This window comes from Camelus ferus, chromosome 13 (assembly GCF_009834535.1).
Source record: "Camelus ferus isolate YT-003-E chromosome 13, BCGSAC_Cfer_1.0, whole genome shotgun sequence".
Taxonomy (NCBI): domain Eukaryota; kingdom Metazoa; phylum Chordata; class Mammalia; order Artiodactyla; family Camelidae; genus Camelus; species Camelus ferus.
The window spans coordinates 24,886,462-24,902,468 of NC_045708.1; the positions used below are offsets into that span (position 1 = coordinate 24,886,462).

The window sequence follows — 16,007 nt, forward strand, 5'->3', positions numbered from 1 at the left end:
TGAGAAAAAAAAGACAATTAATGTTTTATAATTGGAGATATATACATCTTGACTTCCTTAAAAAAGGATTTGAGACTATAACAAAGAATATGGAAACTGAATCACACGGCTTTTAAATATACTGAATACATAGTTATACAAGAGAAAGAAAGTACATAGAATACTTCTAAGTTTCACCAATTAAAAATTAGAAAAAAATCCAATTAATGCTGAAGTGACTCTGCTCCAGCAGAATTTACTCCTATCTAAAAGCATTGTTTACCCTCCTTGAGATACTGGTTTCTGTGTATGTACATATAAATGAGGTTTTCTTATTTTTGTTTATTTTAATTAGTAAGTATTTCCATGGTGCCAGCTGCTTCAGCAGGGCCCCCATCTCTAAGAAAAGATTCAACTCCAGTTATAGCTAATGTAGTATCATTAGCAAGTGCTCCTGCTGCTCAGCCCACGGTGAATTCTAACAGTGTCTTACAAGGTATGACTTGATTTGAAAGCATCTGTCTCGCATTTTTGAGGTTGAATATGGTGGTTCTCTACCTTTTTACTGTCAGTGATCATTTTCATATATTTAACTCATTTATAATAGGAATGGTGGCTCACTGTGGGCTGCTATGGCAGTATTAAACAATTTTTTCATAATTTCGAGCCCTCTTTTTCTCATGTCATACTTTATATGCTAGTTTTACTCTGAATTAAGATTATACATGTTTTTATTATGAAACTGTGTATTTATTGTCCAAAAATCAGCTTTTAATACTAATGTTTAATTGCGTAAGATCCTAAATTACATGTTCTAATTTATATCAGGTGCAGTTCCAACAGTAACAGCGAAAATCATTGGGGATGTAAGTTTTATTATTTTTATTAGTATTGCCACTGTGTTTTCCATTTTTAGGTAGTAGGAATATGTGTAAGCTGATTCTTTATTCTTTATGATACAAAATAAATTTCATGAGCTCATGTATTCTTTGTTCAGGAATAGGATTTTCTGGTTATTTAATTAGGTCTTTTAGGTACTTTAATTTCTTTGAAGCTTGGTGTCTCTATGTAGTTACTGAAGTTTTTTTTTTAATTGTACAGAATTAAAGTAAATATATACAGAATTCAGGCTTACAGTAGATTTGGGGAGCACTTTCTAATGTAGTCGAATTGTAAATAAAATGTTTATAAAATATAGTTTGTTTCCCACTCAGTGCAGATTATGCTGTAAATAAACATTTTTTTTAAACTCTATTTTTGTACTTTGTCTCTTAAAAGAAAAAGAAACTAAATATGAGAAAAATTTATGACTAGAACAATGGCATTTCTAAAGTGTTTCCTAGTCTCTGACACAATTTTCATGTCACGCTTTTTAAAGTTACTTAAAACAATCATAAGTGATGCTGTCATTTCTAGTTACCTTGAGACTAATTCTTCTAAGACTTAACTCAGTCAACAAGTAACAGTTCTCATTTTAAACTCAGCCAACATTATTATTGATCAGCAATGACTTACAATACAAACAGCACTTTTCTTGATACTCAGAACTAGTAATTCGATACACTCAGATCAATATATAATTATCAAAATATTCCTTTATTGCTATTAATATTTCAGGAATATTGTATTTCTTACATATTTAGTTGAATATTTATGTTCTCTGTCTTCCATGTAATTCCAATATGGTATTTCTTTCAAATTTATATTTCTTGTAATTAATGTTAAGCTTTTGGAAACCTCTTTGGTTTCTGATTTTTTTTTTTTACCAGGCAAGTACACAAACAGATGCCCTGAAATTGCCAGCTTCCCAGCCTCCAAGGCTTTTGAAGAATAAAGCTTTATTGTGCAAACCCATCACACAGACCAAGGCCACCTCTTGCAAACCACATACCCAAAACAAAGAATGCCAGACAGGTATGTTACTTGTGCTTTCTTCATTTAATTTTTCCTAGGGAAAGGGATATGGGATCTGCTTACGTTAAGTGCGTGCTACTTCCTAGGTGATGTGTTTGGTTGCTTATATACATTGCCCAGTTGAGTTCTCAGAACATCCCTATGAGTTAGGTATTTTTACCAACTTAAGTTATGGCAAAGAGAAGGTAGTTAATAATACCAGACTGTGATACTTCATTTAATTTCCTTTATTCATGACAGTGTAATATTAGGGAGTAGGCATAGACTTTGGAATTCTATAGACAGGGTCTTAATTACGAGGAACTATTATTTCCAGGGTGCAGTTAGGTTTGAACTTTTCCACACTCTATTTCAAATAAAGTCAGTTCTACTGAGGAGAGCCTCAGGGCTTTTTCTTATGAACTGCCTCTCCCCATTCTGAGCTACTACTTCTCTGGATGGTAGGCACGGTGTTACTTTTGATCTTCTCAGCTTGTCTCTTCTGGCATGGAATCTCTGCCCTACAAGTGATCTGGGGTGAAGGTAATTCAGACCTGCAGTTTTCTTGGTGTGCTATTCCTGTTGTAAGTCTTCTATCTTTGTGGGTGGCAGCTGGGTGGAGGAATAGAGCCTACAGCCTGTCAGCTGTACTCACTGAGAAATTAACTTTTTTAACCTAGAGTTAGAGAGGCTGGGAGATGATGGTGGCCTGCCCCTCCTGGTGAGATATAGTAACCCTTGATTGGGAGCTAAAGGAAGAGTAACCATCCTTTCTGGCCACATCTGTCCAGAGTGGAGTTTCTGTCATGTTGAGCTGGCTGAGGTAGGGATACGGAGCAGCTGGTAGATCAAATGTCATAGACTCCCACTGTTCTTACTGTATTTAGTAGATTTTCTTGAATAAATGTTTCTCCATTTGCTGTATGCCCTAGGACAATTTCCAAAGAATTTTAAACAAGTTATTTTTTAAGTTTTCCCCAGGTTTACTTATTTCCCTAGGGAATGGATCTTCAGAGCTCCTTACACTGCCATCTGAAAATCCCAGAATTTTTAAAATTGAAAGGAATCCTAGATTCCTGGATCTGGAAGGTTATCCTCTAGGCCAGTACTTCTCATAATATGCGTATGAATTACTTGAGAATTTTTATTAAGCTGATTCTGATTTAGTAGTGCTGAAGTTTTACATCTTTTACGTTCTGGGTAAGGTCAGTGCTGCTGGTCCATGGACCATGTTGAATAACAAAGCTGTAGATTTACTTAAGCCTGTATTTTTGTTGTGTCAGTAGTGACTTAATTTAGTATTATGTAGCTTGGTTATCAGACATCTCAAATTGGGTAACTTTTTTTATGTCCACTACACAATGGTAAAATTGATCCCATGTTATTTCCTACTTCTGATCTTAGTCAAGTTATCAGCTTTTCACTTCTTCTTACTAGTATTACCTTTCTCTTACATTAACAATACCTTTCTCTTACATTAACAATTTTACACTTATCTAGCACATTTTTCTTGGCTACAGAAAAGACTCTGTAGATACTTGTTAAATAATTGAAGGACTCCTTCATCCTTCCCACTTTTTCCTTACTCATAAGTTAGTTCCCAAGTCCTGTTTCATTTTTTTAATATCTTAGAACATCTGCTATATATTTAATTCTTTTTTGTAGATTTTATAACCATCCTAGTTCAGACCCTCGTCATCTTAGCTCTGCATATTGTAATTGCCTCCTACTTTTACACTCCATATACTTTTTATTGCATGCTAAGATGGCAGCCAAATTAATCTTTTTAAATGCCATTTTCATCACATTACTTTGTACTAACCAATCTGTAGCAGTTCCCTATTGTCTACCAGAAATGATTTTAAATGTGCATTAGTCTCACAGAAATGGCCCTTCTATCTGTTCAGTCTCCTTTAATATACCGTACTTATTCATATTAACAGTTTTCTCTATCTTTCTTCTAACATCACTATTCCATCCATCCATTGAAATTATATCCTTCGTTCTTTTTATCCTCATATCATTGATCATTATTGTGTTGCCCACTTTGTGTTAGCGCTGTTTTTCTCAGCCTTTCCTTGCTATTTTTCCTTTCTAGAACTCCTCATATTATAGATTATAATTCTTTTGAACTATGAATCTTTGTATGCTTAAAATTTTTTTTTTATTAAAATGTTGTTTCTAACTCTCCTTGTTTCTTGTGGGTTTTTTTTTCTTTTTTTTTTTCTTTAGAAGATACTCCAACTCAGCCCCCAATTATTGTGGTGCCAGTTCCTGTACCAGTGTTTGTACCTATACCTCTTCATCTTTATACTCAGTATGCACCAGTCCCATTTGGAATTCCAGTTCCAGTGAGTAATCATTTAGAGATTAAGGCTAATTTAGTACACATTTTCCTCAGTTAAGATTTGACAGCTCCAGAGAAAAACTTCTTACTGGTTGATAAAATATACCTGACTCCAATTGGCTATTATCATATTACTATATTACTTAATATGGAATATATAAAGGACTGCTTCTGTTTGTATCCTGTCTTCTCAGAAAAGGCTATGGTGTAGCTTTTTAATAACATTTCATACTTAGTAAGAGCACTCAAATAGAAAAATATCAGAAGCTTTGTGTGTGTTAGAATCCTAGATTCTAGCAAGGGTGTAGAGAGGAATACTGTGATTTACAAAATTCTCCATTCATTTTTTATTGGAAATATATATTTCCCTGGTACTGAATTCTTAAGAGAAACAGTTGTGTAAAAATATTAAGGAAGAAATATAATAAAAAAAACAAGACAGAAATGCATTAAATAATTATTCTTTTAGAGAACTCAAGAGAGGGGCTTCAAAATGGCAGGCTAGAAGGACGTGGAGGTCGCCTGAAATAAATAAAAAATATATCTACATGGGGGGAGGGTATAGCTCAGTGGTAGAGTGCATGCCTAGCATGCATGAAGTCCTGGGTTCAACTCCCAGGACCTCCATTAAATAAACAAACAAACCTAATTACCTCCACCCATTAAAAAATAAAAATTAAAAAAATTTTTAAAAACTTTAAAAAATTATAAAAAAAATACATCTACATGTAGAACTTTTTTCTTAGAATGCCTGGAAGATTCAGAGACACATTTTGTTGAGTGTCCATAAAAACTTACTGAATTTTTCTTTAAATGGCTATAGTCTTATAAAAACGAACTAGAAAAACTAGCAAAAAAATGATTGTTTTAATCATTAGCAATAGAAAAATCTTGAATTTGTTTATTATTTTTGTATTTAAATGTTCTTACAAGTAATAGTTTTGACAACAGACCTGTTAGCCAAGAAACTCTTCAGTGTGTCCTTGGTTTTTCAGCTGCCTGTCCCTATGCTTATTCCATCCTCAATGGATAACGAAGATAAAGTCACTGAGAGTATTGAAGACATTAAGGAAAAGCTTCCCTCACATCCTTTTGAAGCTGATCTCCTTGAGATGGCAGAAATTATTGCAGAAGATGAAGAAAAGGAGAAGACTCTATCTCAGGGAGGTTGGTATAATTTTAAAGTAAAGAAAGAAAAACACATCTACCAATTTTCAGATAACTCAAGTATTTTTAAGTACCAGGCAATCAAGTAGTTTCTGAAAGCTTTATCTGTGTTTAAATACCAACTCTGTATACTTATTAAACTTGTTGACACCTGTGAAAACTCTATCCTTTTTATGAAGGACACTAAGTGTTGATATTTAATGCAGATTTTAGTTATCAGTGATACCAGAAAAATAACCTATAAATCCATGATCATGTTCTGGTTTTGTCCCTATAATCAAAACCATGGTCCTCAGATAAAATTTCCTATTGTATAACAATCAGCATGTCGGTAGAAGGTAAATAGAACCTTAGGATGGAAAACCATTTGGCTCAAAGTAACCTATACATTAATCCCATTTTATGAGTGTAGAATAATGATAATACAAATAGTTAACATCTCTGTGCTTACCATGCTCTAGACATTGTCCTAAATGCACTATGTGCATCACCTTATTTAATCTTCACGACAACCCTATGAGGGACATACTGTTTACTTCAGATTCCTCTTTTGGAAAGTAGACTTACTGTGGTTATGCAGTCAGGAAATAATGGAACCAGAAGTTGAATCCAGGTCTGTCTGGCTCCAAAGCAAATGATTTTAACCAGAACTTAGTAATATATATATATTCCAGAAAGTTTTCTAGTCTTAATTTCCTTGATTTTTTTTGATGTAAGGAGAGGTATAATCATAAGAAGAGACAGAGAAAATGGTGTTTAAGATAGTGGAAATGTACAGGTGAATTTTTGCAGCGGCCTTTTCATCTGTCATTGATGAGCCAAGAAATTACTCTTTTCTGAATTTTTTTTTAATGATGGTTTTTTTTACAAAGCTGGCCCCTGGGTTTTGATTTTGCATAGTAAATGCTAGATGATTTCCTGAACACTGTAGCACTTATAAAAACTACTGTCAACTTTTCTGTTGTGTTGCCAGTAAGTTTTTAAATCAGATATATTCTGAGAGATGGATTAAAAACTTTTTATTATTAGCCCAATGTTTCTGGTCTCGTTTTGCTCTTTAGTATATAATCTCATAATTTTGACCCATTTATGTAGATTTTAATGTCTTACTTAATACTACCCCTAAGCTTGATCTTCTAATTTCTGATACTTAGTTTGGAAGTTCAAGCAATTCCTGATGATAAACCTCATTTTAAGTTGGTTTCTCCACCCATATTAATAGTCAGCATTTATCAAGTGCTTCCTCTATGGAAATATTGTGACTTTGCCTTATCCTACAATTGCGTCTCACAGAAAAACTTTAAAAACTAAGCTTCAAGACAGATAGTTTTCATCACCATAGTCTAAGTAAAATCAAATGATTTAGAAATATAAAGGAGGGAAAAATCAGTTCCAACGGAAAAGGATCTGACTCATTTATCTTTGATTTCAGGGAAAAGAGGCAGTTTTTCTTGGTTTAAAAAAAAAAAGGCTATTTCTTACATGCTTTGAATCCTTAATCTCCTTACTTTTAAAGTAGTTTTTAATTGATAGAACTTTGTTCTGTTTAGTTCCATATACTGATTGTTCATGTATTTATAAGTCTGTTGGCTTTCCAGTGCAGTGGTAAAGCATCTTTTATTTGGGAGAGAAAAAGACAATTTAAAACAGATTTGTCAACCTGTGAGTAAATAAATATTGTGTGTGTGTGTGTGTATCATGGTTAAAAAAAAAATTTCAGCTAGCACAGGAATCCAAAACAAAGGTCTCTCTTACCATGACTTCTTTCATACTGCTATCTAGAAATGTAACCACACTTACCAGTTATAATTTGTTTAACTGTATCACTAATGCCTAATTTTATTAATAAATCATTCTTCCTGCATATGAGGGCTATTTACTTTGAACTTCCTAGTGCAGTCATTTCATTTGAGATGCATTTTGTTTTGTGTATACTTATAAACTGGCTTATGTGCTTTTCTTTAGGATCCCAAACTTCTGAACAGGAACTCTTTCTAGACACCAAGATATTTGAAAAAGGTTTGTAATTATAAATATATTTTGGATCTTAGAAATATTACCTTTGTTACTGATACAAACCCCATGTGTAACTATTATCCTTGGATTTAATATTTGCAATTTTAGCTGTTTGTGGGGGGCACCAGATTTCTCTGATTATGTGCTAATTGGTAATGAAACTAATAAAAGCCACTTCAGATATTGGTTTTAAGGATTAATAGAAATAACGCTGTAAAAAAAGTGTGTCCTAAGAGTGTAAGTGCAGTTCTGTGAGGCTGGTACACAAGTTACTTCACTCTTCAGTGTACCTTAGGTAATTGTCCAGCAACCACATCTCAGTTTTTGGTATTTAGGGTTTTAGGAGGTTTCTGAGAATGTCAAGAGTCTGTCTTATTTTGAGGGCTTGTTTTCTATGTATTCAGACCAAGGAAGTACTTACAGTGGTGATCTTGAATCAGAAGCAGTATCTACTCCACATAGCTGGGAGGAAGAATTGAATCATTATGCCTTGAAGTCAAATACTGTGCAAGAGGCTGATTTAGAAGTGAAGCAGTTCTCAAAAGGGGAAACTGAACAGGATTTGGAAGCAGATTTTCCATCAGGTTTGTGCAACGTAACTTAATGTTGAAAGTTCTCTATTAAAAGATTAGTAGCACTCTGAATTGACATTATGAAGCAGTTATAAGTGTGTGGTAACAATCTAGGACACAGATGGTCCCTGCCTTTGAAGGTATTAATTCATACGACATCGTTCTTTATAAGGGGTTAATTTGTTGTTGTTGTTGTTAACTTTCCCACAGTAATCATATAGGTTTTCTTGATCGTTAATGAACTTTTTACTTGTGCTGTATCTCCTTTGTTTTCCATAGATATAAAGGTAAAATCCATATTTTATCACAAACAAAAGAATGAATATAGTAATGATTATCTGATATTTCCTTCCCCTATCTAGGTGTTTAAATCTGTGAGTTATTTACCTAACATTATGCTTTCTCCTGGTTCTCATAGAATCCTTTGACCCACTGAATAAAGGACAGGGAATCCAGGCACGTTCCCGAACAAGACGACGACACAGAGATGGGTTCCCCCAGCCCAGACGAAGAGTAAGCAGTAGCTTAATTTTTCTAGCATTTCTTTTCTTCATTCTGTATGTGTTTATTAGTCCCTGCTGTTTACAAAACTCTGTAACAGCTAGGGTCAGAGAATTCTGTAAATTGTTTTCCAGAGTTGTATTTTTGTTCTTCTGTTTTTGTTTCTTGAAGTCAGGAACCGTATCTTTTGTTTTACATTTCTTTCAGCAAGGACTTTTAATTTTGTTTCTAAAATTGAGGAATTTTTTTGTTCTGTTTACTTTAAAAAGTTTTTTTAGAATACTTGTTGTAGACTTTCCTCTTGTTTTTAAGGTCTCTAAATTTAGCTTTCTTAACATATTACAATAATGAAGTTCACTTTTTTATATAGTATAGTTATAATAGTGAAGTTCGCAAGGACTGTTTTTCATGTTGACAGGGCTTTCCTATACCAAAATTTAAGTAATAGCCTTATTTTTTTTAATTAGGTCTATTGAGTATAATTACATTTAAAAATTCATGAATTTTAAGTGTACAATCTGATTGACTTTGACAAATGTGTTCAGTATATAACTGCCACCACAATTACAGCTCTCCCATTGTTCCAAAAAGTTTCTTTGTGACCTTTTGCAGTCAGTCATCTCCAGCCCCTGATCTGCTTTGTGATGCAAAATAGTACTGCTTTGTCTTTTCTAAAATTTCATATGAATAAAATTATATAATTTGTATTCTAAATTCTTTACTTAGCATATGTTTTTGAGATTCGTCCATATTATTTCATGTATCTGTAGTTTGTTCCTTTTTATTTCTGATCACTTGACTGTATGAATAAACCACAGTTTATATAGTCATTTAACAGCTGATAGAAGTTTGGGTTATTTCCAGTTTTGCATCATTTTGAATAAAGCTGCTATGAACATTCTAGTATAATATAATCTCTGTGTGAAGAATGGATATTTTCATCTGAGGAAAAATATCCAGGGGTAGGATTGCTAGGTCTTACAGTATGTGTATTTTTAACTTTGTAAGAAAGCTGCCAAACTGTCCCAAAGTGAATATACTGCTTTGGATTCCCACCAGCAGTCTGTTAGTTCTGTCCGCTCCATGACTTTATTAACATTTGGTATTGTTGATTTCTAATTTTAACCATCCTAGTGAATGTGTAGTGGTATTTCATTGAGGTTTTATTTTAATTTGTATTTTCCTTATGACTCATAGTTGGCCATTTTTCATATACATATTTGTGTATCTTCTTTGGTAAAGTGTCTATTCAAAACTATTGCACTTTTTAATTTTTGGTGGCAGGGAGGTAATTAGGTTTTTTAATATATTTAGCTTTTGATGGAGGTACTGGGGATTGAACCCAGGACCTTGTGCATGCTAGGCACGCACTCTACCACTGAGATATACCCTCCCTCCCGCCATTGTACATTTTTTAATTGGATGGTCAACTTATTGAGTTGTAAGCTTTTTATTATGGATATAATTATTTTATCAAATGACTTTTGCTCCTTTCTGTGACTTCATTTTTAGTTTTTAATAGTGAAAAACAACTTTTTTTCATTTCCATGGTTCATTTGCTTATTTATTTTCTTCCAGTTTTGTTGTGATGTAATTGACATATATCACTATAGAAATTTAAGGTGTACATCATAATGATTTGACTTACATTTGTCATGAAATGAATACCACAATAAGACAGTAAACATCCATCATCTCATATAGATAAAAACTTAAAGAAATTTAAAAAAATTGTTTTCCTTGTTATGAGAACTCTTAGGATTTACTCTCTTAACAACTTTATATATATATATATAAACAGAGCAGTGTTAATTTTATTTATCATGTTGCACATTACTTCCCTAGTACTTACTTATTTTAAACTGAAACTCTCTACCTTTTGAATACCTTCATCCAGTTACCCTTCTCTTACTCTCTGCCTCTGGTAACCACAAATCTGATCTCTTTCTAAGAATTTGTTTGTTTGTTTTTGAAGTATAATTGACCTACAAGACTGTATTAGCTCCTGGAACACAACATGACTTGATATATTTTAAAATATTCACCACGATAAGTCTAGTTACGATACGTCACCATACAAAGATATTACATAATTACTGATTGTGTTCCCCACACTATATACTTCATAACAGAACTGTGACTCATTTACTTTGGGACTGGAAGTTCACACTTCTTAATTTCCCTCACCTAGTTCTCTCATCTTCCCTGACTTCCTCCCCTCTGGCAACCAGTTGTTTATTCTTTGTATCTGTGATTCTCTTTCTGTTTTATTATGTTCATTCATTTGTTTTGTTTTTTTAAATCCTGGGTACAAGTGAAATTATACAGTATTTGTCTTTCTCTAATTTATTTTATTTACCATAATACCCTTTCGGTCCTTCTGTGTTGTTGCAGATGGCAAGATTACATTCTTTTTTCATGGCTGAGTAACATTCCATTTTATGTGTTGCACTGTATGTATGTGTGTGTATATATGTATACACATGCATATACCACGTCTTCTTTATTCATCTAGCAGTGGACATTTAGGTTGCTTCCACGTCTTGACTATTGTCAGTAATGCTGCAGTGAGCATAGGGATGCATATATCTTTATCAATTAGTGGTTTTACATTCTTTGGATAAATATCCAGGAGTGGAATTACTGGATCATACTGTAGTTCTACTTTTAATTTTTTGAGAAACCTTCATACTATTTTCCACAATGGCTGCACCAATTTACATTACTAATAGCAGTGCATAGGGATTCCCTTTTTACCACATCCTTGTCAAGGCTTGCCATTTGTTGTCTTTTTGATGATAGTCGTTTTGACGGGTGTGAGGTGATACCTCATTGTGGTTTTGATTTGCATTTCCCTGACGATTAGTGATGTGGAGTATTTTATCTTTCCATGTGTTTGTTGGACATCTGCATGACTTTTTTGGAAAAATGTCTGTTCAGATCCTTTGCCCATTTTTAGTTGGGTTATTTGGGTTTTTGATATTGAATTCCATGAATTCTTTATACATTTTGGATGTTAACTCCTTGTCAGATATAATTTGCAAATATCCTCTCCCATTCAGTAGGTTGCCTTTTAATTTTGTTGATGGTTTCCTTTGCTAGGCCAAAGCTTTTTAGTTTGATGTAGTCCCATTTGTTTATTTTTGCTTTCGTTTCCTTTGTCTAATGAGAAATTTTTTTTTTTTTTAACTAAGACTGGTGTCAACGTTTCCTGCCTGTGTTTTCTTCTAGGAGTTTTATGGTTTCAGGTCTTACATTAAAGTCTTCAATCCATTTTGAGTTTAATTTTGTATGTGGTGGGAGAAAGTAGTCCAGTTTTACTCTTTCACACATAGCTCTCTAGTTTTCCCAACACCATTTATTGAAGAGGCTGTCTTTTCCCCTTTATGAATTCTTACCTCCTTGGTCTTAGATTAATTGACTATATAAGTGTGGGTTTATGTCTGGGCTCTCTATTCTGTTCCTTTGATATATGTGTCTGTTTTTTTGTGCCACTACCATGCTGTTTTGATTACTGTAGCTTTGTAGTAGTTTGAAGTCAGGGAGCATGATACCTCCAGCTTTGTTCTTCTTTCTCAGTATTGTTTTGACTACTTGAGGTCTTTTGTGTTTCTATGTAAATTGTAGAAATATTTGTTCTAGTTCTGTGAAAAATGCCAGTGGTATTTTGATAGGGATTGCATTGAATCTGTAGATTGCCTTGGGTAGTATGGTCATTTTAACAACATTCTAATCCATGAGAATGGTATATTTTTCCATTTCTTGTTTAATCTTCAGTTTCCTTTATCAGTGTCTTACAGTTTTCTGACAACAGGTCTTTTACCTCCTTAGATAGATATACTCCTAGGTATTGTATTCTTTTTGATACAGTTGTAAATGGGATTGTTTTTTAAATTTCTCTTTCTGATAGTTCATTGTGAGTGTATAGAAACACAACAGATTTAGTATATTAATTTTGTATCATGCAACTTTACCAAAATCATTGACAAGTTCTAGTAGTGTTTCAGTGTGATGTCTTTAGGATTTTCTATGTATATTATGTCATCTGCAAGCTGACAGTTTTCCTTCTTCCTTTCTAATTTGAATTCCTTTTATTTCTTTTTATTGTCTGATTACTGTGGCTTAGACTTACAATACTGTGTTAGATAAAAGTGGTAGAGTGGACATTGTTGCCTGATCTTAGAGGAAATGGTTTTAGCTTTCTACCACTGAATATGATGTTAGCTGTGGGTTTGTCATATATGGCCTTTATTACGCTGGGGTATGTTCCTGCTATAGCCACTTTGTAGAGAGTTTTTATCATCAGTGGATGTTGAATTTTTGTCAAAGGTTTTTGCTTCTGTTGAGATGATCATAGTATTTTTATTCTTCAGTTTGTTAATGTGGTGTATCACATTGATTGATTTACAGATATCAAACTATTGCATCCCTGGAATAAATCCCACTTGCTTATGGTATATGATCCTTTTACTGTATTGTTGAATTTGGTATGCTAATATCTTGCTGAGGATTTTTCCATCTGTGTTCATCAGTGATATTGGCCTGTAATTATATTTTTTTGTGTGGTATCTTGGTGTGGTTTTGAATTTTTTTTTTTAAATGGAGGTACTGAGAATTGAACCTAGGACCTTGTGCGTGCTAAGTACACACTCTACCACTGAGCTATATACCCCCCACCTACTCTGGTTTTGATATCAGGATGATGCTGGCCTTGTAGAATGAATTCATAAATGTTCCTTCCTCTTTAATATTTTCTAATAGGTTGAGAAGGGTGTGTGTTAACTCTAAATGTTTGGTCTACTTTACTTGTGAAGCTGTCTATTCCTAGACTTTCGTTTGTTGAGAGTTTTATGATTACCAATTCAATTTCATTACTGTTCATATTTTCTATGTATTCCTGAGTCAGTCTTAAAAAGAGATTTTACACTTCTAGAAATTTGTCTATTTGTTCTAGGTGGTCCATTTAATTTGTTTATAGTAATCTCTTACAATCCTTTATATTTCTATGGTGTCAGTTGTAACTTCTCTTTCCATTTCTTATTTTATTTGGGCCCCTCTTTTTTTTTCTTGGTGAGTCTGACTAAAGGTTTATCCATTTTGTTTATGTTTTGAAAGGATCAGCTCTTGGTTTCATTGATCTTTTTAATTTTTTTTTTAAGACTCCAGTTTGTTTCTGCTCTGATCTTTTATGATTTCTTTCTTTCCTTTATTAACTTTTGGTTTTGTTTGTTCTTTTTGTAGTTCCCTGAGGCATAAGGTTAGGTTGTTTATTTGAGATTTTTCTTGTTTCCATAGATGGACTTTGTATCACTATAAACCTACCTCTTAGAACTACTTTTTACTTTTAAACTGATTTTGGATCATTGTATTTTCATTTTTATTTGTCTCCAGGTATATCTTGATTTTCTCTTGTTACTTTTTCTTTTCTGCTTAGAGTTTTTCCTTTAATATTTCTTGTAAAGTTGGTTTTGTGGTACTGAATTGTTTTAGCTTTTGCTTGTCTGTAAAACCCTTGATCTCTCCATCAAATCTAAATGAAAGTCTTGCCTTTTATTAGAAATATACTCTTGTTTGTAGATTTTTCCCTTTCATCACTTAATATGGTGCCACTCTTTTCTGGCCTGCAGAAATCTGCTGAAAAGTCAGATAGCCGTATGGGATTTTCCTTGTAGGTAACTAGTTGCTTTTCCCTTGCTGCTTTTAAATTCTGTCTTTATTATTGATGTTTGCTATTTTAATTACAAGGGTCTCTGGCTGGGGAACTGAGTTTCCTGAAGCTGGTATTGGCTTGCTGGTGTGTGGGTCTGGGTTCCATGGTGTCCCGGGGCTAGTGCTGGCCCACGGGTGGGCAGAGCTTGCTCATGGGGATCTCTGGCTGCCAGACCATGGCAGTCCTGGAGTTGGTATCAGCCTGCTGGTAGGTCCTGGGGCTGGTGCCTACCCATTGGTGGGTGGGACTGTGTCCCTACCCAGGTAGCTGCTTGGCCTCAGGCATCTCAGGATTGGTGTCAGCTGGCTGGTGGGTGGGCCAGTTTCAGTTCTAACAAGCTAGTGGGAGGATTCTGAAATGGTGCTTACCAGTGGCCTCCTTGTAGAATGGGCTCCCCAGAATGGCTGCCACCAGCATCTGTGTCCCAAGGGTGAGTCCCAGTTTCCTCCTGCCTCTCTGGAAGGCTCTCCAAAATCAAGTGGACCTCACCCAGGCTCCTTTTAAATTACTGATTTTGCCCTGGGTTCAGAACATGTGGGATTTTGTATGCACCCTATAAAAGTGGAGTCTTTTGTTTCCTACAGCCTTCTGGCTCTCCTGAAAACAAGCACCACTAGCCTTCAGAGCCAAGCATTCTGAGGGGTTCATCTTTCCAGTGCAGGACCCCTGGGCTGGAGAGCCCAATGTAGGACTTGGACCATTTACTCCTTGGGAATAATACCTGCATTTGTAATTATCTTCCAATTTGTGTGTCACCTACCTGGTGGTGTGTGTCTTGATTGCACCATGTCTCTGCCCCTTCTACCCATCTTGTTGTGGTTCCTTCTTTGTATCTTTAGTTTTAGAAGATCTTTTTTGCTAGTCTTCTGGTCATTTGATGGATAGTTGCTCTGTCCGTAGTTTTAGTTTTTGTGTGCCCAGAGGAGGAGATAAGCTCAAGATCATCCTACTCTGCCATCTGGGCCACCCATACCAGAAGAGAACTTTCTAATTTTGAGGAAGTGCACTGTATTAGTCTTTATTCTTTTATAATCCATGCTATTTACTATCTCATCTAAAAGTTTTTGCTTAATTTAACTATGGTAACGAAGATAATCTTACTTTTTTTCCTAGTTTTATAATTTTATCCTTTATGTGTTTCTGTGATCCATTTTGAGATAACTCTTATGTGTAAGTTGAGACAAGCGTCAGGTTTCATTTGTTTTGTATGTGGGTATCCATTTGTTCCAGTACCACTCTTGGCACAGGCTATCCTTTACCCTTGAATTACACTGGCACTTTTGTTAAAAGTCAACTGACCATATATGTGTTGGTCTGTTTCTGAAACTCTGTTCTGTTCCATTGATTTATATGTCTGTTTTTTATATTAGTATCAACGGTCTTGATTAATGTAGTCTTGTAGTGAGTCTTGAAGTCAGGAGTGTAAATCTTACATCTTTGTTTTTCTTTTTCAAAATTTTTGTTTGAATTTCCATAGATGAATTTGCAGGAGTGATATCCGAGCAATTTTGAGCCATCCAATCCATAAAGATGTTATCTTTCACCTTTATTTATATTATCTTTAATTTCTCCCAACAATATTTTCTATGTTTTATTGCACAAGCCTTATACTTGGTTAAACTTATTTAATAAGTATTTTTAAAATATTTTTGATCCTCCTGTAATAGCATTATTTAAAAATTTCCTTTCCTAGTGTTCCTCACTGGCATAGAAATAGAGATGGTTTTTGTATATTGACTTTATATGTGATAATTTTGCTCAACTAAAATCCTTTAGACTTTCTAACTACCCAATCATATTATCTGTGAATACAGATAGTTTC

General features: G+C 34.2%; 1 protein-coding gene across 7 annotated transcripts in view; it reads left to right on the forward strand.

Annotated features, from left to right (window-relative positions):
- The window catches only part of ZMYM4 (zinc finger MYM-type containing 4), a 145,644-nt gene that overhangs the window by 102,380 nt on the left and 27,257 nt on the right, over window positions 1-16,007 (forward strand). For all 7 annotated transcript variants that reach the window (XM_032495893.1, XM_032495894.1, XM_032495897.1 and 4 more), the window contains 8 exons: window positions 335-475; window positions 808-845; window positions 1,749-1,893; window positions 4,105-4,223; window positions 5,215-5,386; window positions 7,352-7,405; window positions 7,807-7,986; window positions 8,393-8,487. In XM_032495893.1, the coding sequence (XP_032351784.1) occupies window positions 335-475; window positions 808-845; window positions 1,749-1,893; window positions 4,105-4,223; window positions 5,215-5,386; window positions 7,352-7,405; window positions 7,807-7,986; window positions 8,393-8,487 (944 nt within the window). The remainder of the gene's footprint in view (window positions 1-334; window positions 476-807; window positions 846-1,748; window positions 1,894-4,104; window positions 4,224-5,214; window positions 5,387-7,351; window positions 7,406-7,806; window positions 7,987-8,392; window positions 8,488-16,007) is intronic.